Here is a 25,418-nt window from a genome sequence, read left to right as displayed (position 1 = left end):
TTCACTCACTGCAGTCAAGAAGGATGAGCAAAGTATCCCAGTGCTTCAAAATCCATTAAACTTGTATTTGGGTGTCATTTGATACTTCATCAATGTTTCAGTACATTTCAAACCCACAAATGCAGGATTTACCCGCGGTAGAAATAGAGCATTCACCGTACTTTCCTTCCATGAACTTCACCTAGCCCAAAAATTACACTATAAAGATTGCCTGGTCAGGGAGTGCTAGGCTGCAGTGATAAAATAATATCACTTGAACAGTATTTTTCTGCCACAGTCTCCACCACATAGAGCTCCTTTCATAGCACTCCTCTGTAGTGCTTTGTCCAGTAGTTCTGGATATGATATCATCTATTAATAATGTATTGGCAATGGATTACATAAAAAGGGAGCAGAAATAACATCCAATATTCATGCCCCCTGAGCTTGACTGTGTCCAATCCGTTTGGCCCATAAAACCTTAGCCCCATTTCCATATCCGCTGTGGGTCACAACAGGTCTGCCGCACAAAGGCTCACAGAACAGCTCGACTCAGGAAAAGGGCAGTAAAAATCGGGTGGATTTCTGAACCCTTATGAAACAGCCACCCTTTGGAAAAAAACGTGAAAAAAGCCCTTTTCCGATTTCAGCGGCTGTGAAAAACCTGGTACTGTATTTCCCTCTTTAATTGTCCCACTTGAGAAATTGACGTGCCTCTGAAACATGGCATGAATCTCACAGTTATTGCAGTCCCCTTGGCAGGGAATGTTGATACAACATCTGCATGCTATAGAAAGTAATGGAAGTAGCAGAGGTGGCAGCTGCAACTCTACAGGAAGTGTGCCATTTTCAGGCAGCGCTGCTGTGAGAACCACTAACTGCCAGCCTGGTCTTGCAGGCAGCTCTGATTGCCAGGACACTATGACAAACACGCAGGGGCTGGGAGTGTTGCATCCTGGGGGATGACAGCTTCTGTTTGATTGTCAATAAGGCTCATTAGCAGAAAAAATGGAGAATGTGAAAAGAGATTAAATGACTTGAGACAGGGTCCCCCTCATGTTTCATTACAGAGGATTTATCAGAGCCTTTATTTCATCAATTGAACCAAAAAAAAGGGAAAAAAGGAAAGAATATCACTCACTTCTTCCCTCCGAAAAAAAGCAGCGAGTAGTTAAATTTATATTGATAAAAATTTGGTCATTTCAGATATTGTAACAGACTCAACGAATGCTAATGAAGCCCTTCCGCACCTTACATAAACCTCTTTTCTCCTGCTCTGAGCGCCTCTCATCTTAAGAACAGTGGCGGATGTTTCCCTCCATCTTAGGGAGGAACGGCCAACAAAGCAGCGTGTAAGGGCCTTTCCCTGAAGAGTCCTTGTCACGCCGCGCCAAACCTCTGTGATTATCGTTGTTTTTGCAGAGAGTGTCCATGCCTGCCAATACCGCTGTTCCATAAATGAATTTGGCCCCTCGTCAACGAATTACCTAACACGCAGAACTGTGTATGTGTCACATCCAATTCCAACTCACCGGCTTTGGTGGTGTGTGTCAGCTGGAGGACTTAATCATCAATCGTCAATCATAATAAGCGAAGCACATTGATAGGGATTCTTTTTTCCCGCAACTACATAGTTAAATAAAAGTGTAAAGGGAGAAGTTAAAGCTGACCTTGTTAAATTGGGACCGCGATTTATATTCCTAATTTAGTGTATGGATTAATTAGTCTTGGCAAGTGTGTGTATATCAGTTTTCATGTGGCACAGCTTAGAGTTATATCTACTTGATCAAATCATTGCTCGCTTTCATAGGAAAGTCTGGAATGATATCTATCAGTCTTATCTTGATGTTTTTACTCAGAACAGGCTTCGCATATTTTTTCGTGGCGTACTTTTAATTAATACTTAATCGGACAGTTTTTAAAAAGGACTTTTTCAGCATTAGTCGCTAATCAATACCCCCCATCTCACATAATACAAATTTAATCACTGTGACCTGTTATAAGGCCTTAACGCAGCCACACATGCGTCCACGTGTTACATGCAAACTGGCAACGCGGGTTTTTCTCATAAGTCGAGGAATCTGGCTCATATTTTCCCTCTCGCTGATCCAATGCACTCCTCTCCCTCGTCATATAGATCGGAGTCTGCAGGGGCCAGAGGCGCTGACAGAGCCCAGATGCTCCCAGTCTGTCTGGGGGACTGGGGAGACTGGTGCCATGGGGTCCTGGAGCCTCTGAAGTGCCGCCCCCTCCGTCAACATGACCAAGGCTAGACCTGCACTTTCTCCAGGCTGAGACACTCTCCTTACCACTCTGACAGCCACCCGGCACAGTCACAGATTGATACATAGAGGGATACACGCTCACAGGCCCCCGCTCTCACGTAATGTATGGCCGTTCATCAGCCGTTCCTAATTAGAGACCCCCAGACCGACGCTCGAGTTCACGAGGTTACGATGACATGCTGATACAAGGTTACAAACGCGCGCGCACTCGCATGCTGATACCGCTCAGGGTTTCTTTTACGTTCTCATTTAATCCGGCTCCATCTCATCAACACTGTTTTAAACTTGCTCGTGTTGAGAGGAGTCTCTTTGTTCTAAAGAAACGAGAAAGAAAGAAAAAAAAATAGACGGCGCACCATACGAATCCTCTGTCCCCTCGCTTTCTCTCTCAAAACACAAAGATCATTACAAGAGCATCAAAGTATGCCATGTTTGAAACGATATTTCTCTTTGTAGTCGTGGCATAGCATGGAGTGTGTTGGTATTAGATGCTGCTGTGGCAGCTGTCGTGGCTGGCTGTGTGGTGCCTCGGTGTCAGGGCCTCTGAGGCCAGGCTGTCCCGGCAGACAGACAGAGGGGGAGGAAACCTGATAGTGCAGCCAAGCCCCAGTCTAATGTCTGTCTATCCAGCTATCTATCCCTGCGTCTATCTCTGACTCACTGTTGGACATTGCCTATCTGCATGCCGGATACTCCTTCTGTGTTCCCAGGAACAGAGCACGGCTAGCAGCTGAGTTACACGTTCCAAAAAGTCTTACTTTTATTCATTTTAAACATACAAACTTCTCTGGAAGGATAAAAGCAGCTGTTTATCGATCACCGAAGCGGCTGCAGAATTAACTTGCGCAGAGTCCCCACTAAGCTTGCGCCTCGTACCAAGGGGTGCAGGTTGCGATAACATTAGAATTATGAGCCGACATGTATGAAGAGAAGGAGATGGAAGCACAGAGTGTGTTTGTATTTGATGTGGGGGCAGAAAATTGTTCTATAATGAGGAGGGGTGCCAGGATATGAGATGGGAAGTAGGGAGTTGGAGACAGGATATAAGTTATGAGAGGGAAACTAATGTTAGGAAATGCAGAGGCTGTTGTTGTTGTGGTGCTATAAGCCAAAACGTACCTTACCACTATTGGCCATGATTAATACAGCCCGGCCAGGTCAAAACCCTGCGCTACCGCTACGGATGCCACCAACCATATCCTCGCTCTTTCTGGGGCTCAAATGAGTGTGTGTCGTATCTGAGGGAGAGAGTGTGTGTGAGGGGGTTAATAAATGTTGAATCAAACGCCGCACGAGACACTCACACTCCTTAAGGGTTGCCCATTAGCGGTGTGTGGGTGCATGGGGAGTTTATCAGTGTCTGGGTGATTTATGAAGTCAGACTCAATATCATCCACTTCACCCACACACATATGGACATACACATGTGCGCACACCAACATGCAAGGCCACATGCTCACGCACACATGCACTTATATAGTCTTTCTCTATGAAATGGAGGCAGATATTAGGCCAAAATTAAAGGTTTCACAGAGATTAACAGTGCGGATGATGAGATCGTCTCAGCGTCTTTTAATCTAATTCCTTTTTATCTCTGAGCCAGCGTGATGTGGAAGCGGTATGCAAGGTGAAAGCACAACAACAAAACAATACAGACGTAATAATAACAACACTGTTACCGATAAATGCTAAAATATCTCAAAAGTGTAAAACTGGACAAAATAAAAGGTGCGAATTATTTTTAGGAGACTCCTTAGGTACCTCCGCAAATTACACGGCCAATTACTGGCAGCATGTCAGAAGCTTTGATGCTGGACTTGTTTTTTAACATCAACCACAGCACTCTACAGACATCAGTATCTCTGGTTGCTAAATTCATAGCATTCCATAGAATTTACTTAGCCACAAGCAAAAAAAGGAGGGTGCTTACAGTGCACTTCAGAGTGCGCCTGGCTTAAATGGGACCCCTTGTGGCTGTGTCACAGCTCCCTTCGTTAGGGGGATGACTGTAGCCTGTAGTCACCACAGGCATCATTAGCCCTCTGTGAAACCACAGACTGAGTCTCATTCTTCATCTGCCTGTCTGCTGCCTCAACATTTACGCTGCGATGGTGCTCCAATGGCAGAGTAAGTGAGTCCAGCAGCACGGCAAGACAGCCACACGGAGCTGATCGGATAAGAAATTCAGAAATGCAGCAAAGTTCAAATGTATTCAGTGAGAGGGCCACTTGAATTGGTTCTGCAAAGGTTAGAGCTGAGGTTATTTTTGGAGGGTGGATTATTAGGCTACCTGGGCTGAACAGAAGAGGAATAACTATGGGCAAGTAAGGGTCACTCTGGAGTTTCACCAGAGAGTGAGGAGAATCACGAATTTAAGGGGAAAAGGATAAACTGTCACTGTTACAAATATCACTGCGAGAAAACGCCGAAAATAAAACTAAAGGGCAAATTCAATTAAAGTAACAGATTTTTCTAAATGCACCTCCGCTGATGCTGCCCTCTCCATATGGTGTTTTTTTTTTAAGAAGGAAAAAAGATATCCCAAAGGGGTGAAATAACGTTGTGGTGAAATTTGTATTTTTTTAAAGAAAGGATATAAACATTTAAATTACAGTTTAAACGCTCAGGATGAATTCAAGGTTGAAATGTTGATTTCTGTTTCCCGTTCTGTACTGCCCTCTAATGGAAAACACCCCTCAGAAATAAAAAAGAAGGAGCTGTGACATACAGAGCAGCAGCAAGGAGAGAGACGTACAGCATAATTAATCATGAGCTGAACTGAGTGAATGCTACATGAAATCACTTTTTAAATTAAACGCAATTAAAATGATGAAAAGACGGGATTTTGTCAGTTTGAGACAGATTTATTTAAACATGTCTAACGCAACAAAAGTACAGTATAAAATGCATAGGACAACTCTCCACTCGAGGTGGATTATAAGGCGAGAGCAAACAATGAGATCTAAATGAAGACAAAACAAATGCCTCACTACAAAGCTTTGTAGCCGTAAAATTCAGAGCCTTTATCACTGGATGTTGAACAAAGCATTCACTTGGCAGGAAATTAAAAAACCAACGAGAGGTACAAAGACTAATTCTGCTTAGGAAAAAAAATAACAACAACAACAATGCAAGAGACATATTTTTAAGGGAATAATAATTCTTTAGAAAAACCATTCCAAGCACTATCTGGCAAACGCAACGGAGACCCACGGGAGCATATGTTTGTAATTCCTACTGTTCTCTGTTTAAGTTATTTTTGTACATTCTAATTCTGCAACAACTCTGTATCACATTAACTATGCAGCATCTCTATTCTTAGATTAAAAAAAAAAGGATTATAAACTGAATATTTACAAGTTACTCCAGTTGTTCCACGGTGTGTGCCAAGCAAGGAAAACTTTATGGCCCTGTTTTGTGTTCTGAAAAGAAAAGAAAAAAAAGAGACAAGAATAATAATAAAAAAAACCCTGGCCTTGTGAGTGTGTATATATATATATGTGTGTGTGCGCGTGTGTGCACTGACTGAAGGACAGTTGGGCTCTGTCATGCTTTAGCCTTCCCCTCCCTGCCTCTCATGGGTGAGCAGCCATTGTTTGAGATGGTTGCCCTTGCCGCTCATGTACGGCCCACTCTGTCCACTGCTAGAAATGACTCTGTGACAAGGAATGAGGAGAGGAACCTGGCACAGACAGAGAGAGAGACGGGGATTTAATAAACATGTGCAATTTTACAAATATTAGAATTTGTAGGACCAAGTCCCACTTTTAAAATGTGTTTTTTTAATAAAAAGTAACTACTTCATTTTTACATTTGGTCAGAATTATGGGGGAAAAAGGACATTTTTCACTAAACTTTAGAAATTTAAATACCTAAAAGCTATGATGTGGAGGAACAAAAAGTAATATATGAGTAAGACAGGAACGCAGATTAGACCGCTGGAAAAAAATCAAATACTTATTCTCAGGTTGACATTTATTGTCACAGCACCACAATAGTTGCAAGTGCTGATAGTAGATATGTATTATGTATGAAAGAATCTCTGATTTAGCACATAAACGATGTGACTTAAAAGTAACCAACGTGCAGGAAATATGAACTGCTTTTGTTTTTGTAGCACTTTTTATATTCATGCACTGCATGAAAACAAAGTGCCACACCAGAAGTGTCTGGTTTGATCCTGCACAAATCCACATTCAGGGTGATGGCTCAGTCTTTGGGTATAAATGTTTGTTACTCTTTAATAGTGAAAAGCAAAGAAGCAATCAAAAATTAATGGGCAAAAACACCAGCAGGATGAATATTCAATCGAGAGGGTGTCAACATTAAGATCTGATAACCCTGTGATCATTAAAAAGAGGAAGTCGGTGGAGCGTTTACTCTTGTTGCAGACGACTGCCAGGGGGGTCCCGAGTTCTTTGTAAACTAAATGGCTGGAGAAAGATTAAACAAGCAAGCCTAAAACACTTCGATCATTGTGAATTCAGAACAAGAAGAGTGGCAATGGTTGGGAATGAATCACAGCAATTATTTCTTTTAAAATATTCTTAATGTTGCCCTCATTTTGTTCTTGTTATACTAACCGGAAAGGCAACACAACCGTCGCTGCATTGCGACTGTATTTCTCCAATGTAACTGTGTTAGGCTGACGTGACGGTTGCACCTCCAGCCTTTTATATGAAAACTGAACATTCACCGTGTTTCTCTTCAATCCATCATTAAACCCACTCCCATATCAACAGCAATAAAACTTTCCGAGCCCCAGATTAACCTTGCAGACAGAGAAATACTGCTCGAGTATTCAGATCAATACTGTTCCCCGGGTTTGGAGGGAGAGCAGGGTACCCTCAAGGCCTTCGGATCTGCCTCTTCACTTGGGGGGGAAAAGAGCACTACACCAGGCTTATCAATACTCAAATCCTGGTGAAGAAGAAGTGCCACAGAGAGGGGAGGATCGATTGAGCACACTGAGCTTTTCACAGCTAAAGCCTGAGTGGAGCAGTGCTACTGACAAGTAATTGACACTGACAATCTGACTCTGGATCTGAATCAGGAGCTGATGGCTCAGGCTCCCAGCCTCCTGGACGAGAGGAAAGAAATGTCTGTAAAACATACTGATGCTAAATCGGAGCGGTATTATACAGCCATCTAGCAGCAATGCCACTGGCTAATGCAATGTATAAAGTACACAGAGAATCCAGAGGACACTATTAATTAGTTTATCTACATTTTATTCTGGGTTATAAATTGAGCGCTCTCATTATAAATAACTTTTTGTCCCCACCCAACATCAATTACAACATGCTGGGAGACCCAGCACTAAGACGAGGATGCACACAAGCACATATGAGGGAGAACATCTCACTGGCTGCACTGCTGCTGTACAAGAAGTGCTCTCTGCCTCACAGAGCACACCGGTGGTGCCCACAGCACTACATGGGCAGAGTTAAACAGGCTTTGATCAAAGGGTTTGATCAAAAGAAGACACACCACTTGCCCTCTAGCCCTCCATTTTGTACACAGTGGATTCATGGGCAAAATGATGCGGGCCAGGTTTCTTACAAGAAGCGGAGATTTGCAGCGAACATCTACAGTAAAGACTTGAGAGAACAGGAACAAAAGGTGTGGGCTTAAAATTGTGCTGTAGGTAGACTTTCCCTCCTCAGCTGTGCTCAGAGGGAGGTGTTTATTTCGCCATCGCACGTACTCGAACACGCCTACAGTTTAGATTACATATCATGCATCGGGGAAAACTTTTTAAAATGCATTTTACTGGAAAACTTCAGTCGTGCACACGAGTTAGGAAACTAGGAGAGACAATACCTCACCAGGAAATGACCTCAAATGTGATCTTTGCCTATTTTATGTATTCTGTCATTTTTTCATGCATTTGTACAAAATGAATTACTACCCAATAAATATTATAGTTCACAGCAATCTGCTTCCACGTATTAATACAACATATAAACTAAGAATAATTTAAAATTACTTTTCTGTTAAAGGGCAAATTCACCGAAAAACTAATCATAATTAATCTTGCATGTGTTAAATATTGAAGTCGCTAATAAAGTTAAAAAAAAAAAATACAAACCGTTACTTTACCTGTCTGACTAAATAAAGTAAGCAAGACAGAAGCCTGTCAATCAATGTCAACCATACTCACCGGATTCTTCCTCATAGCCCCTCCCACCGCCCGCACCGCTCTGGGGTTTCCCGCCATCTCGGCGAGGCGTTTGTATGAAACCGTCTTTCCGAACGTCACATCTCTCAGAAGTACCTGCAGCACGCGGCTGGTGAATGAATCTTTGCCAGAAAGCAAGAGGACGGAAGAGTGACAGAAAGACGGGAAAGGAGAAGGGGGGAAGAGAGAGTTCCTCATTTAATCAATCAAACTCAAACAGCCAGCCGAGAGGCTGATAACATGAAGGAACTTTAAACATGTGTTATATTTTTTAAACTCTCTGCTGTTTTTAATTAAAAAGCCAACGTTTGACTCATTAATGCATTTTCACCTACTGGTGAACACTATAATGTCCATCCTGGCTCCCTACAATTCCATCTTTTTTCTTCTTTCCATCTTTACACTGCTCATTATGCACCTAAACACAGAGAAGTCCCTCAATTTGACCTTAGAACTAGTATTAACATGCTACAGAAGCTGACGTGAGAAAATTATTCCTATGGCAGAAAAATCTAGGTTATGCTTTGAAAGGTCACAGCTAAAATTAAAAAAGTTCGCTCCTTCATTTAAAAGGATTAAGAGAGGCCAAAAAGACTGCAAATCTGCTCCAGATTTTTAATAATAATAATTTGAATGTTGCACACCATTTGTGGCAGCGGGATGACTTTGAGGTTAATCAGACCAATTTGTCCTTTTAATTGCTTTCTATTCAGAGTAGATTCATTATATCATCTTCACTTAAATGGCAGAATTCTTCAAATCATCCACAGCTTAACCAACCACATTAACGGCTTTGATTTCATTAGCACTTTAGCAGTAGCATTATCTTTTCTTCTTTTTTTTTCTGGATTACCAGGCGGTGACTGAGAGGCATGTTTGTCTAGCTCTGATTGCTGAAGAAAAGTATTTGAGGCATCTCAAAAACCTTAAGACGCCGATGCACCGAGGTTGTGCAGAAAGCACAAAACACTCTTTTTCTGCACTGAGAACAAGATGAGGAACAATGGTCTCGTTATCAAGAGGGGGTGAATTTCTTCTAGTATATACATGTACTCAGTCATGAAAATTCAATTAGTGATCTCCCATTCTCTCTCATTTATATGGTCTAAGAGAGCACATGACAAGTGATCTATGTGAAATCCTTCTAAATTGGCATTGTGTGAAAACATGTCACACCCCTGTCTCTCTTCTACAGAGTGAACATCCTTTGCTCCCCAGGCTCCCTCGCTACCTTATAGTCACTCTCTGCTACACAAAGCCACGCGAACAAGGCAATTTGCCTAAACTGGGGGGAATAAGTGTAAAACCTAAAGGGGATACATTTGATTGATGCACACCCATGTGAGTTCTTTGTCTTGAACAAGGCCCGTAGGTACTGTTTAATAATTTTTCAGGTAATAATCACACTGTCAACGAGATGACGGGCTCTTATGCAGACAGACTTAATGTTATGAGGAGATGAGATACACCCCTGAAATTCCTTTCATGCATTACTCTCCCTCATAAAGCTCGGATTTGGCCACATGATGTGTGTGATACATAAGGATTTCGCTTTTGTCACCGGCGGGGTAGATGACAACTTGCCCAGACTGCAGCTACGACAAATCCACAGTGATGCAAACGTTATTGACAAACAACCAAAGTCACACCGGCAGACGCAGACGGGAACTTTTGCCTACAAACAGACCGAGCAACAAGCTATGGCGCTGTGTACACCTTTGACTAATCCTGAGCAGCTGTTTCTCCTGGAAGCTTTCACATCTCCTACAGTTCTGGACAAAAAGTGTCTGTACTTTTATCTGCAGGGCACAAAGGTTAAAGAACTTTGCCCTCATCAGTGGCTGTGACAGAGACTTCAGGCAGGTCACTCGAGGGGACCAGCAATGACTTGGAGAGCAGTCCCCTAGCCCCATACTTCATAAAGAGCCTAATACGGTGTGTCTGGGGTCAGGACCCTCTTTAGATCGAGGAGCACTGGTGTCAATTGTTTAAATAAAAGTTGAGAGGAACCACTTACATGTTTACAGACATCCCCATAATTATGTCACAGGTCATTACCTGCCATGAGGCCAGGTGACAGAGCCACTGCGGCTGCGATGGATTTACCCGGAGTAAAATCGAACACGTTCGGCAGTTATGATGGTATTGACATATATGATTGATTTGCTCATAATTCTGTGTATGGGAGCAATTTGAAAGCCAAAAAAAGGAAAACAATAAACTGAAATCCATCAGCCCTGCTAATGATAGATTTGGAGAGACGACTTCCAGCTGACAGTCACCTCGTACATGGTGGTGAGAATAAAAAGACAATAGTGGAAATGCAGCTACCTCATTATCCTTTGTGTCTAATGGGAGGGAAGACTTTGACTCCCAGTCAAAGTGTCTCTTGAGTCTTGAGGGATCCATACTTTTGAAGGCTGACGGGGTGCTGATGATTCTCTGATTATTCGATATTCTGAAAACGTTCATTTCCCTAATTCCTCTCCACATCACAGGGGCGAGTCCTGGTGAGTGTCTCATCTCGCCCTGCGCTGTGCACAGGGGGAGGTTCAGACTCCTGCAGGAACACAGTCATTTGGGCTTTGAAGAGCGCCCTTCCCCCCCTTTGCACGGCCCCCTCCCCGCACATTCCCCGCGCCGCTTACCGAGACTAAGATCCTCTCGTCTGTTACATATGGATGTATAATTAATGAGATAAGAATATGCATCGTTTTAAGAACCCACGTTGGTGTCTGTGTTTTTCTGAGGCAGCCAGCGCACATACACAGGCGCAAACACAAGCTAACTGAGCATAACGCACGCGAGCGCTCGCCATTCCCTTACCCCCGCCGACCAAACTTGCGTGTGATGTTGTGCATGACAATCAGTCGAGACGGTATAGAAAACTGCACCTTGCATCTCCTTTCATGTCACCTCTGTTTCTCAGGTATATCGTGACAGCTAATATGAAAAGTGGCTTGTTTTGTCAGAAATGTGTAAATAAACATGGCAACACTTCAAGTGAAGGTCACAACTCAATATTACATGACAAGTGCTGCGAGAGCGCTGTTGCGCTCAGGTTCTCCCACAAGATAACTGAGCAAACAAAAGTTGGTTGTCACAGATTGTAATGACCTGATTAAACTTGTATCTTTTTTTTTCCCAGGCAGGCAGAGGCTGCACGACTAGATCGAGGAGGAATTTTTACAGCAATAAGGCAAAAAGAAAAGATACTTAATATTTGTGAATCAACAAGCAAGAAAAAAAGAACCTTCCATTTCCCCCCCTGAAAAGACAAATACTCTTGATGCTCACATTTAACATTTTTATACTGGCATGGCCTATGGTTCTGACTACTGAGAGCAATCCAAGTCTAAACCCTGTATTTACGGAGCCCCAAAACAACAGGCGAGGGAGAGAGGTGGAACACAGCACAATCACCTATTCAGATCAGGTACTAATGAAGAATTCCATCTATCCTGAAATTTAATTAAAACCCCAAAGACTTCAGATGAGATGCGATTTGAAAGAGCCTGGGGCTGGTACACAAGCACTTGGTGGCGAAGGGAATCACACTGAAAGTTGATATCGTAATTGGTCCTGATGTATTTCTGCATTGCCTTTGCGGGAGCGTGGGACTCATAGCTGTATACAGGGTCTCGATGGAGTACCTGCTCATTGAAAATGCCATCACTCAAGCACTGCAGATCTGCATGAAATTAGAGAGCAACTAAGGCCTGATTGCAGGGGAAGAGAGGCACAATTGTTAAATGCATATATTAAAGTCATTTTTTTTCCTGTGTAGGTGTGCTTCTGTGTCTAAATGAGAGCTTCTGAAAATCTTTCAGTTAAAATGCGATGAGCATCTCAGTGTGACAAAGGAGCAGCCCGCAATTGTTTTGAAAACAAATTTCTGTTTACAATCTCAAAAATGAGTCGTCGGGCTACGATATTATTTATTTCCTCGAAACGAAACCACGGTTGGCAATCAAATATTCATTTTGTTTGCTTTTGTTTTCTTGTTTTCCTCTGCATCTTTAGTCGTTCGCCTCGCCGAAGCTACCGGTTGAAAGGACACTAATTGTCCATTTTTGGGGGGGTGCTTTCATTTCACTCACAGTAGGTGACTGATCAAGCCAACAATAAGCTCATTCAAACTTTACCACCATTCACATGTTCTCATTAAAAAAAAAAAAAAAAAAAAAAAAAAAAAAGCTTCCTGTCTGAAAATGTCAAGAGTGGAATTCGATCAGTTTCAAAGAATGTGCCAAGAATCATGGAAAAGCTTGCCAAGACTAACACGCGTGGTAAGAGCTGCCACAGATTACTGAACCAAGTTACAGCTCTGTGTTCTGTTCTCTCTCCTTTCACTCACCCACTCACTCACTTTTCCTCTGCTCTCGCTCTCTTCCTCGCACACTCGCTCTCGCTCTCTCTCTCAGCCATAAAATACTTCATTATAACACACTGAGCCAGTGAGTGTAAGTGATGTAACTGACAATTAAGAGTGAAAGCATGATCCCAGTCATGGCTCTGCAAATATTTATCCATGACAGACCTCCTTGCAGGGCGGGGTGGTGAAAGCCAGGGAGCGGGAGACTCCCAGTGGTCTGCGGCTCACTGAAGTACGCCTGGAGCCATTCAACGCAGCGCTGCAACTCAGGGCTCGTTTCTGCCAGGCTATCGTTGACCACACAGCTCAGGGGGCCGCCGCTGCTCCTGTGAGGGATATAAGGCAGGATGGGGAGGTGAGGTGGGGATCAGAGGAGCAATCATAATACCCAATTCTTGCTTGAACAGTGCTAAATATGTCACAAGAGTGTAATAACATGCCACGAGTGACAAAGATGCAAGATGACATAATTTGCTGAGTGGAACTGAAGTTGTAAATTAAGACGTGTTTAAAATCTGAACTTGTACATTTTTGCATGTCGCTCGGCTTTGACGGATACCAGAGCTTTGGAAGACAGAATAAACCTCAGGAAGATAAAAAGGCAAAATCCAGAATTTTCTCAAGAGTAGATATAATAGAGTACGAAAGGGAAAAAAAGACAAAAAAAAACCCAACCGTCAGGTCATAAGAAACCGCTAACAGTTCGTTTCAAACTACTTTAAGGGAGAAAAAACGGTTTCTTAAAACAGAAAAGTAGCAGACAAAAGTTAAGAGCACAGCATTAACAACAGTTTCAACTCTGCTTGGGTCTAGTTTATAGTTCATGACAAGAATAAATGGATTTTTTTGGCCAGAGCGATGTTGGCCAGAAAAGCACCGCACTTGGACATGCATCTTAGCTTGAGTAGATGCTTGGAGGAATTTGCCGACGGTTGAGTTGGCATCACTTAACAGCTGAATTTCTCTCTGCTGCTGACCACCCCCCAGGTCAATGCAAGCAGACTGACCCATATTTGACACTTAAAGACCCTACTGGGAAAGTCCTCTCTTAGCATGTGCATTACTCCAAAGTGGACCTCAAGCTGTGTTGTGGATCTAAAGCAGGCCCGCCAATTCCATTAACTGGTGTACAGGACTTATAAATAAATAATACCACCATTTAAGTGCCCCCTTTTTTCAAAATTGGCTTGTCCTGTACGGTATTAATAATAGACATTTACTTTGTTAAACACACAGACCGTCTCTCTCCTGCACGCCGTAACAGCGCGGCCCTAAAGTGTTTTTACACTTGTGCAGGTCACAGTTTGAGCTGCGTTTTATATTGGACACGTGAAGCTGAGGTTTACTGGAGTGTTATGACTGAGCAGGTCAGTTTTCAGAGAAACCACTCTGCTTGCTAGTTTGTGGCTGTGTGATAAAAATCTCCCGGGTGCCGTTTAACAGTGGGTGTAAATACAGTAAAAGGTGTAAATACTCTCATTTCTAAATAAACCACACAGCAGTTTATAGTTGAGTGGTGAAAACTTGGAAACCCACCAGCGGGTTCTGTGCTGAGACCCGCTCAAACAATGGCCATGGCTCATGGCAATCTCTGTCGGCATGGGTGAGTGCCCAGCCAGCCCCTACTTGTCATTGTCTCTCCTTTCTATCCCCTCCCTCCCCTCCCTCCCCCAGCTCTCCCTCCTCATTTCCCCCTCTCTATTGCTCTATCCTCCCACTCCAGCTCTTTTGGCTCCCCACCACCTACACCCCGACATACACACACACACACCATCCCCCAACTTCTCTTTCTCTCAGCAAGGATCTTCAGGCCACTGTTCCCTCTCTACACACCCTCAACCCCCCCACAACACGCATCCTCACACCACCACCTCCTCTGCCCCTCCACACCCTCTCTTTCTCTCCGAGAGGATGTTCCAGCCGCTGCACACTGACAGCTCGGGGATATTGTGTGTGGAAATGTTCCTGTTGGACCCGCAGGCCCTTACAACCTACCGGACAAAGGCTAGTGCACCTTTGCTTAAGGCTTGGCACCTTTGACCTTGTGCTTACACTTCAGACTTGTCACTGTGGCTAATTTTCCTCTCCTCCCAGCTTACGGATGCGCCCGTTTTTAAAAGGTGTTTGACTGATACAACATTGACAGTAGTAAAAGTTAATGCAATGCAGTACATGTTATGGCTGGCAAACAACAAGGAAATAAATAAATAAAAGGGGGGGGAACAACATCAGTTGAGCTGAAGTCTGTCACCTCTAGGTGCAATGGGGGATTGTTTTTAAAAGAGCATGTGGGCAGTGGAGATGTAGCACTTGTGCTTGCAACATTTCCAGCCGCTTCAGTGAATCAGAAATCAGGCAGCATCATGTGATCTTTATGGAGTCCAGACTGGCACATTAGAAGCTGTGCCCTTCAAATGAGAGATTAGAGATGTCTAATAAATGTCGGACTAATTACAACAAAACTCTCCAAGGGGAAACAATCTTTATATTGTACTAAAGTAACTGCCAACGCTCTATGAAAACCAAGAATTATAATTAGCAGTGATTATAAAGAGTATTTTAATAAACGTGTGTAGCGAGTGTGTTGACGTTAGAACAAACAATTCAAATTGGGTTAAAGAAGAATTGTTATTTTATTATCTTTTGACTACATAAATCATATTTTTTTCCATGTCCTTCAGCCATTTACTATTTCATCACAGGTAAAGAAATCAGAAACTAATTCCAAACTAGCCGAGGATCTGCTGCACTAAAAAGAATATTTCCCTTGATAGAAGATTGCGATTTGAGAAATTTTCTAATATTGTGCTCCTGTCACAATCAATTTCCAATTACCATAAATCATTGTTGCGTAAAGTGGGACTCATTTGGAGTTCTACCCATTTTCCAACTCTAATATAAAGAATGAATTGAGCATTTATACAATGTTGGAGGCTATTTTGTTCATCCTGGAAGAAACAATCAAAGGAGACAAAGGGAAAAAAAAAGAAAAGAATAGCTGACATTAAATTAGTCTTTTTCTGTATCTCTAGTTGCACAAGACTTCAGTAAGACTTTTTCTATCAGCTGCAGACGTAAGAATGAAACAGGTTAACCACAGAATCTAATTGAAAGGAATCTGGCGAAGGGTGTAATGGTATATTGCACTAAAAGGGGAAAAACTCAGAACTCATGCCTCCATCCTGTGAAGCGTGATGGCGCTCATCCTGACTCGATCGGCTGTCACTTTTGACACAGCCTGCCAGAGTTCTCCTTCACCGATCATGGGTAACATGGCGGGTCAGAGGATGAAATAGAAAAGGCCAAGAGCAGTCCAATATTTTCCTCAGCCTTATAGCTGCAGATACTTAACTCAGAGACGTCAAAGACTCAAGAGAGCATGAAAAAAGCCTAAAATGACTGTCTAAAAAGGGAAAAAAATACAGCATGTCTCTATGAATGTCAAGATCCTGATGGTCTCTGAGCCAAAGGCTGTGATACAATTGTAAGCCACTTGCTCAATGCAGCTCGTTCAACCATCGGAAGATCATTCAGATGCCTATCTAGGCAGTGCAGCACTAAACTCGAGAGCTTTTGAAGTGGGAAGCTGTTAGGAATGCTTCCTACTCTGTTCTGGGGTGCACGTTTTGTGCTCCGCTGTTTCAAAATAAAAACAACTGGGCCGGATAAACTGCTCTCTAGATATCCCGCAACTCTTATTAGTGAATGTCCGCCAAAGAGGCTGCAACACTCAATCCAATACATAAAGGTGGTGGTAAAATACTGCAGAGTAGGCAACAAAGCACACAACAATTAGGTCTTCTCCCAACTGGCTAGCCACAGGAGTCAGTGAAGGCATGTATTACCAGAGCCTTAACTCTTACTCCATTATGTAGTGTATCCACACCCCGACGCCGCAATGTTTATCTACAACAGACTACTGAGCAGTTTCAAATAGCGTTTTTAGCCTCTATTCTCAAGTGCCACAGTAAGAGACTCCAATTACCCGAATGGTAAGGAGCCAGTGAGGGAGGCATAAAGTACATTAGGGATCCCCTGTAACTGCAGGGACCTTTTAGAGCCTCAACTGAAGAGGGCCGGGAGACTGGGGGGACAGTGACCCTGCATGGATAGCCTCTGTCAAAATTTGACCACGTCAAGCACAAAGGCATTATGGGAATCCAGTGTCACCAAGTCCTAATTACTGTCTGTGTTCAGAGCAAATTACTGCCTTGTTCCTCTGATTAGCGAGGAGGCTAATCTTCACCTGTGTACGCCAGCACTGCTGAGGGCCCTTGAGTGTTAGCGCTTCGTCTTCTGTAATTTATTTTTAAATCAGTGCCCGCTCCCAAGAGTTTTGAGTGTTTTGTTGTGAACCGCTTACCATGATCCCCACCACCGCCCCCTCACCCCTAAATCCTTGACTAAATCCTTGTTTGGTGCCGCAGGAAGATAAGCAAGAACAACACTTGGGCATAATTGACTCGTACTCCTCTCCAAGATGTCAGAGCGGAATCATCTCTCTGCATATTGCCTTAGTATGTCACACACTGTACACTTCTGCATGTTGCAGATATAGAATCCAATCAAGTTCTAAAACAAACTAGCGCAACCCTTATGCTGGAAAAAGTTCCCGGTCGACAGCAGGGAAAGGGGAGGGAAACAAAAAAACTGCAGGAGCTGCTTTTAGCTGCATCTCCACAGTGAGCAGCAACTCTCATTCAACTCAAAACCTCACCCTGGAGGCTCCGCTTTAGAAACCACAACATTTGCAGATTTTCATCTGAGTGAATGTCAGTGTCTCGTCTGTGTGGGGCGGTTTACAGGTAGTGTGTTACACAGGTGTTGGTTTACACAGGAAATGGCACATGCAGCCTGATTGGGACGGTCCCGGGAGATGGAGGCATAAACATAGAGCACAGATGGGTCCAAGGGCCAGTGGGAGCAGCACCTTAATGAATACGCAGCTGAGTACTACACTTCACAACATGCAAAACAATATTCTAAGGCCGCAGCAAAAAATAGAACAAAAATCATCAGAATATCATTACACAATGAATTATTCATACCGTTTCTAAAGGGACTCCGTCAAAAAATCTCTCCTTGCTTTATTGATGATTTCATTCAATATCTCAGCAGTTCATGGTTTGTATGACAAAGCATTTTAGTTACAAATGTAAGCAGTTTATTTAGCACACAGCAGTGTCTATATATATGTATGTATGTATATATCTACATATCAAGCAAAATTATAATTTAAATGAACAAAATCCTACGTTAGATGAAATACACCATAGATGGAGAAGCGGAGAGAAAAATTACAGTGGAATAAAAAGAGTTGTTATATTTCCCGGTGTGTGAGCACATCATGTAAACAGGCCCCTCAGAATAAGGAACACATTTGCCATACTGCTATTCAGCGTGAACCAGGACATTGATTCACAACACTACATGAGTGTGCGAAGAAAGAAAAAACAAAAAACGATAAATGCATCACCTCAGATATTTCACACTAGCGTTGGTAGTGTGTAAAAGCTGTTGTGACAGCTTGGGTATTAGGGATAGATAGATGGAAAATGTCTGGATGCTTATGAATGCCAATGTGAGTGGGGTGGCAGATTTGACACAAAAACACTCCACCTCAGAACAATTAGGCTGTTCTCAGGCCCCATCCAGTGTTGTCAGTGATAATGGAAAGCTGTGAGGATAACTGGTGATAAATAGACTTTAACACCCTCCTCCTTAAGAGCAATGCAGTCCTGCAGTCCTCTCATATGCTTAACTAATCATGACCATGGCCAGCAAATTCATACAAAAGACTAATTACTGTTGTACTTCACTTCAGTCTCAAAGGCCTCTTATATAAGGACTTGGGGGTTCTCTTGCCTCTTTTCTCCTCTTGATGGGTATTTTTTTACAAGTAGGCCTCATGCTAGACAAAAGCGTTTAAAAATCGGTGATTGCTTTCATCCGCTTTAATTACATTCAGAAATGGCATTTCTGCCACATAATACACCCCTATTGTTTCAGAATTATCTGGCTTGGGGAGTAAAATCTACAATATTTGACGATGCTCCCGAGCTAAATCGCCTCTTGAAATTGAAATATGCAGCCGAAATACAAAATAAAAAGCCAGCCTTTGCTGCTGATATACTGAAAGCTCCTTGGCTTTCTCCAGAATGCTATTATTATGCATATCCAGGTAGAAAGTTAATTAACCCAAAGCTTAAGCTAATTATGGTAGCAGAATGCTATCAACCAAACGCTTTCAGTCAGACAGCTGTCCAGAATTTCATTTGCTAATCATTTGTCTTTTGCCGGAGCATATGGTACATTTCCCCGCTATCACAGCAACAACAAACAGATGAAAATCATTAACTAAAAACAATGTGCAATGTGAAAAATCAGACACAGATTTATAAGGCTTTGTGTCAGAGAAAAAAAACGGGGAGGGGGGGGGGGGGGATTTATGGCCTGGGAAGTATAATGATAATTTTTGGTTTTAGCCACTTAGGATTTTAGGCAGATCACGTGACCCGAGTGTGCTGGGAATTCAGACGCACAAATATATTGTTTATATCTATATGCAAATGAGACAGAAGTGTTTATCCGTGTAAAATTAATTACAATTTTCTATAGGAGCATATGCGAAAAGATCTTGTTCCTAACAATTTTTAGCTCCTAGCACATTTTGTGCATGTTTTTACCAACACAATATTTTTTGTTGTTAAAAGTAGAAATCCCTCAGCTCTGAATTAAATCAATTATTTTCCAAAAAATGTTTCATGCATTATTTCAGTTTTTTTTTTTCTTTTTTCATAAAAACACATCACACTGGCTGTTAAAGGGTGATTGATATCAGCATTGCCTTGCAACATTATCAGGCAATAAAGGCTACTCAGGTTCTAATGCAACATGTCATACACAGGCTCCTGTAGTACATTTCTATTGAGGACCTCACAAGCTAAATTGCTTTTTTCCTGCTCCCCCACATCTCAGCCAGCTTGACAGACAAATTGATCAAAGCATTGTAAAATAATATGCTCACAAAATGTCTCGGGGCAGGAGTCCAGCCCTTTTTTTTCATTTTTCACCCTAATAAAAAAGTGCTCTATGATTTCCTCTGTATTATGTGTCTGTGCTCTGTGTGAAAGAGGCAAGAAGCATCATATTTCAGATAATAGTAATCTCCTGTAAACAAAATGCGTATCATTTTTCTGTGAACGCTGAGGCCATGCTAAAAACTAAAGGGGGGGGAAACTGGTTAACAGGGAGGCTGGTGCGTAGGGCCCCAACAGGGGTTGTTGAGATGTAATGAATTTGTTCATCTGATGGTGCCTTCAGGGCTGTCGTTAGACTGGCAGAGGAGGTTGATTTCAGGAAATGTTCCTAAGATCAGTTAGGAAGCAAAAGGGGCTTGAGACGTTTCTATTAGAAAGAGCTGACGGTCATGGTGTGTAAGCAATACTTCAAGGGCGTTTATGTAGCTATAATGGCATTTATCAATAACTATCTATCAATGCCACAAATGCTTCTGTTGCTGGCCCAGCTGTTCAACGCCAAGCAATAGTGAAGTCTGAGAAACGCAGGAGGCAAACGCGGCCGTGTAAGCCTTCAAAGCTCTGGCTCGTTGGCAAATATCTGCTATAGGTCTGAGTTTATGCTATGAATGGACATTATCTATTTCCCATATCTAAAATATGCTCTTAGAGATCATTTATCACAGTGACTTTCTAAGCCTGTACCACAACACATCCGAAGCTGGAAAGAGCCTTGTTTAGTATGTCATAAATAAATCAATAGAAATGGCTGATCTGAACTATTACTGCTACAGGCGGGCTTTGGTGAGATCTACATGTAAAGCCGGTTGCAAAGATAAGCCTGTATTTTGTCACTTTATCTCGCCTCCCTTAATGCCTGTTTACATTGCGTTACTACATATATCTAAGGTGGCTCTAGTTTCCCCGTCCTGTGACAATAACAATATATTCAACCGGTTGAGATAAAATCTAAACATTTTTACTAGTAATTTTTTCTTGGGTGGGGGTGGTGGGAGGCTCACACCTTTGCAAACATACAGCGATGTGATCAGAGCTTCACTTATGACCGACATAGCAAATGATATTAAAGTGAGAAATGATCTAGTGATGCGAATCATTAAATTCATTTGCATATTCCTACTGAACCTGAACACACAAATTAAACCCTGTTCACAAGGAGACGGAGAAAGGTGCTTGTGCATGGTTACAGGACATCTTCCATAATCAAAATTCCATATTATTAATTTTCTCACTTCAACTCATTAACAACAAGTGGAATGTTTTTTACTGCTTGATGAATTTTAGGAAATAGCAGACAGTCGAGAAGGAAACACATGTTGAGGTATAATATACAAGGTCATTAATGGGTTTCCATAAATTAGAATTTGAACATACATTTTCAAAAGGATAACTTCCTATCCGGGTGCATTTGGAAATCGTTTAATTTCCCCGACCATTCAAGTTTATCAAATGCGAATCTGCGATACATGGATATTTAATTTCAATCTAATCAAAACTAATCTGAGCTGTAGGATATGGACCTGTAAAAATAAGGAAGAGGCACTTATTAATGCTGCCTTTAATCAGTTTCAATCGCTTCAGTAAGACTGTCAACGTTCCTGACACTTTTGAGGGATGGGCAGGCCGAGAAATGCAATCACATATTACATTTCTGAGTGTCAGTCGACACTCAGAACTACTGCATACAACTTGAAGGAAACATAAATAAACAGGAGAGAACAGTCCATGCTCCCCGTGGCCTTTGCTGACCCTACAGACATCAGTTCTAATCAACTCCCTTGTGGGTAATAAACAAGTTATTTTTCTGAAATTTCAAATATACTGCAGGAAGAATCACAACCACATGCCATCAGAAATCTAATTTCAAGCCCAACTGTATTCTAGTGCCCCTCATATTTCTAGTGCCTGCTCATATTTGCCCAACTTTCTCCAGGATATTTCTTGTGGGATCTACAAAAATGCCCTGCTTCCAATGAGGAATGGTGGCACTCCATCACAGGAGTGGATTCTGTCTGCCTGTAAATTTCACACCTTTGTTTATCACGTCACCAGCCCGGCTGTTGTACAGTACCTTTCAGCAGGTGCGACATCCATTAGGATCTGGATGGTGTGCACACCATTCTCACATCCACTGACTTGGATCGTCCCCAGGGGGCTCAGCAATGAGATGGTCTTCTGAGTGCACTGGCTCTCCCCCTGCTTCTTCATCTTGCTGCCCTGCTGAGGAAGTACAAATTACACTACGTTCATTGACATATTCATGTGGCAACTTTCACAATTTCCCACACATATTTGCATTGAATGATCTATTGAAAACCTAGCGGGCCACCAACGGAAGATGACTTACATATTTGAACACCTTGCCTCCAAACAATGTCATGATGTGACTTGATCCCCACATTACTATCCAATATTTCTTCTGTGTATGGAAAAGAATACGCCTATCTAACCAATAAATCGCCCATTTTTTCCCCTCTTTCTGTTCTATATATCACATAAATGAGAAAAACAATGCAGTCTGTTCCCTTGTCTGGTGGGGGATTCCCAAGATAGCTCGACATTATTTTCAATCCGTCATTTTTGGTTGATGGCCGGGATGTTTTTCTAGCATTAAATTTGTTCCTTAGGGTGCAACTCCGATGGGATTCTGGTTTCCAGCCCTTAACAACAGCAAAAACGTGCAGCTTTTCTGACGACTGAGATGGATACTGGCAATAACCAGACAGCAGTTCCTTTTTTATTTTTACTTTGAGGGAAGGAGAGATGATTGACTATGTTATATGTGAGTTTTTGAGAGATGGGGGTTATAATAAATAAAGGTCACATTGATTGTAAGTTTCAAACAAGTAACCTTTCCTTCCCAGAACGATGATCTGAAAAGTTTAAAGTGCACAAATGCAATATCTCCATTTTTGCTTTCAATATTACACATACCACGTGTTTTTAAATGGTTAACTCGCACGTGTGTGTACATTGATGGGAGCTATGAATTATTATTTGTTGCATTTAATTAAAATAAAAATGACACATGACAATTAAAGTTTCAAGACAGACTATAAAGAGGGAATGATATTAAAAAAGGAATAACAAATTTTTTTTAATGACTAACTAATTGTTTTAATTTTTGCAGGCCTGGCATATTGACAGATGTGAAACTCTTTCTCTGCTAAACTGACTTTTATAACATTTTTAAGTCCCATAATCAAATTTTCAATGCTCACCACGTGAAATCTTGTGCACTAGTTATTTAAGGAAGCAACAAAACAAACTACAGATGAAACAATTAACCACAACTGGTAACTACTTCAATAATTAATCCTTTTATTTGATTTTTTTTTTTTTACTAAAAATAAAAGTATTCAACAATCCAGCTTCTCAAATTAAGAGCACTTTCTTCTTTCCTTTGTCTTCATTGCTCGTAAACTGAATTTTGGGGAGCTGTGGAGTGGAGAAAATGACACCTTGAGCTTCAGAAAATTACAGACTGTTTAATAAAACAATAATCACAAGCTGTAGCCCTTAAACAAAGCAAAACAAAAACACTTCACTGCTCATTGCACACTCTACTTTTAATTTAAGAATGGATATCTTTTATTTTTAGATTACTCCCGTATCCACCCCCCCATCCGCACTTCACACACGCATACTACCAACACCACCACCACCACCACCACCACATCTGTCATGGTATGTGATCACAAATGCGTCTGCTTCAACTTTCTTGTTTCTACTCTTGCAGCTCTCACTGTATTCATCAGGGGTTTGCCTGAACTGACAATAAAGGCGAGAAATTTTCTGAGCCAAACAATGGTACAGTGCACTTTGGATAAGCGCTGCACACACTCCGTGCCATTTAGCAAGATGGTAATAGACTCATAGATAGAATAATGGACTTTGGCAATAATGGCCTTGGCTAATAGTCTGCGCTGATTAAAAATAATGCTATCATGTTTGTTCTGTGCCGTTTTCGGTGCAGTAGAGTAGTCTAAGTGAGTGCCTGGGTGTTTACCCAGCTCTTCACGGTGAGGAACAACAAACAATAAGCAGATTGTGTTGTTAAAAAGAAAAAAAATCACTGGCGGCATCCTCATGCTCGTCAATCATTTGACTCGTTTCTCATTAGACTAGTTCCTGGTCAAACCTGCGTGATTAATTGAGTAGAAAGCGCCCCGTGACTGCGCAGGTGTAAAAATGCAACATGTGTCCTTAATGTGCTGTTTCAGATGACGGCTCCTTGGGTGAGTATCTGTTTTAATGTAAAAATATACCTATCATAATAATGAAATAAACAAGCGAGAGTTCGTGTCTGAAAGGCGTATTAGCAAACGCTAGCCCTCGTTAGCTTAAGCGTACGCGTACTTTCAGCTTTGTGTATGTTGTTAGCTTGTGTTAGAGAAAGTTTAACGCTGTAAATTAACGCCGGTGCTTACAAATTTAACCGTGTGCATCCAAACGGTGTCTCTGCGATGCTCACTCCTCTTCCCCCCTCTGCAAAACACATGTCAAAGCAGAACTCTTCCTGTTTCTCAAGGCAGCGTGGTCAAGCCGACCAATCACGAGAGGCAAAAGTCCGTTCTCGCTCTGTAATTGGTCCAGAGAAAGTCTCCGCTCCTCCCCTTTGCCAGGGACAGACTTAAGAAGAAGGCTTTTCTAATAGGTCTCAAGTTGGGATTTGGGGTCCTTCAGGGGGTCCCCAGTACGCCGAAGACTAGTAATGGTAGTGATTTAGATATTTGATTTGCTTGATGTTTTTACAGCAGGAAAAAATACGATAATGCATATTTTGAGCATTAATTTCAAACACTGTTATCTTTCCACTTATTGCTGAGACATTTATCCAATTCTGCATCTCCTGTGACAGCTTCTCAGTGAGGTCTTTAGGGTCTCAAGCGTAATGTTTGTGGATAAAAAAACACCTATGTGACTGCAGCAACCAATAACACCTTATGTATTACCAACTAATAAAGTCAGTATTATGAACAACACATGGGGCAGCACTCAATCCTTTTATTAGAGTTTTTATGCCGTTTAAAGGAGAGGGGGGTTGCCTTATGTTGCCTGGAGCAGTCATAGATTAAGTGGAAGCTTATATTTCAGTCATTATGACCAAGTGTGTGGCATCAGTCACGCATTTTTCTTTTCTTCTGTCTGTTGTCCTTTGCAGCTTTATTTTTTTGTTTCTGTGATGCCTTCAGCTCTCTGCATGCCTCCGTTTGGAATGTGTAGGCCGGCATGGGCCTGTGGCCCACACCCCATCTCAGCGGTGAGGGTGGGAGCGGGGGAGAAAACGCCACCCCTGCAGAGACCATTTTGAAATCTGTGAGGATTTCCGTGCCATCTGGACCCGCTGCCAGTCTGCCCCAGATAGTAAGGGTTGGCAACGGTACCCGACGGTGCAATATGGCTCTCTCTTTAATGAACTACTAACTGTCCCCCGTTTTAATTGATGTGACATTTGAGCCATTTATCTCTGACATTTCAATGAAGGATGATTCTCAGCCTTGCCATTTACTTTTTTGTGCTATTTTCTAAGAGTCATTTGCATTTTCTGCTCTAAA

The 25,418-nt window shown here is 42.1% G+C and overlaps 1 protein-coding gene across 2 annotated transcripts; it reads right to left on the bottom strand.

Annotated features, from left to right (window-relative positions):
• Positions 1-5,790: 5,790 nt before the first annotated feature.
• Positions 5,791-24,402, bottom strand: LOC101480876 (methylated-DNA--protein-cysteine methyltransferase). Of its 2 annotated transcripts, none has more exons than XM_004551533.5 (5): positions 24,291-24,402; positions 21,932-22,077; positions 12,986-13,146; positions 8,428-8,567; positions 5,791-5,946 (listed from the first exon to the last, which is right to left on the bottom strand). In XM_004551533.5, exons 1-5 carry the CDS (start codon positions 24,306-24,308, stop codon positions 5,818-5,820), a joined length of 594 nt encoding a protein of 197 aa, XP_004551590.2. In that variant the 5' UTR covers positions 24,309-24,402; the 3' UTR covers positions 5,791-5,817. The 2 variants fall into 2 exon arrangements, with proteins under 2 accessions (XP_004551590.2, XP_004551589.2); XM_004551532.4 differs by having other exon boundaries at positions 21,932-22,080; positions 24,291-24,396.
• Between the last annotated feature and the right edge of the window lie 1,016 nt (positions 24,403-25,418).

This window comes from Maylandia zebra, linkage group LG13 (genome assembly GCF_041146795.1).
Source record: "Maylandia zebra isolate NMK-2024a linkage group LG13, Mzebra_GT3a, whole genome shotgun sequence".
Taxonomy (NCBI): domain Eukaryota; kingdom Metazoa; phylum Chordata; class Actinopteri; order Cichliformes; family Cichlidae; genus Maylandia; species Maylandia zebra.
This window is presented reverse-complemented; position numbering and strand designations above follow the sequence as displayed.

Coding starts and splice junctions, on each gene's coding strand:
- LOC101480876 (XM_004551532.4), bottom strand. Junction 13,147..21,931: donor GATGTCGCACCTGCTGAAAG/GTACTGTACAAC, acceptor TATCCCTCACAG/GAGCAGCGGCGGCCCCCTGA. Junction 5,947..8,427: donor GGGCTATGAGGAAGAATCCG/GTGAGTATGGTT, acceptor TGTCTGTGCCAG/GTTCCTCTCCTCATTCCTTG.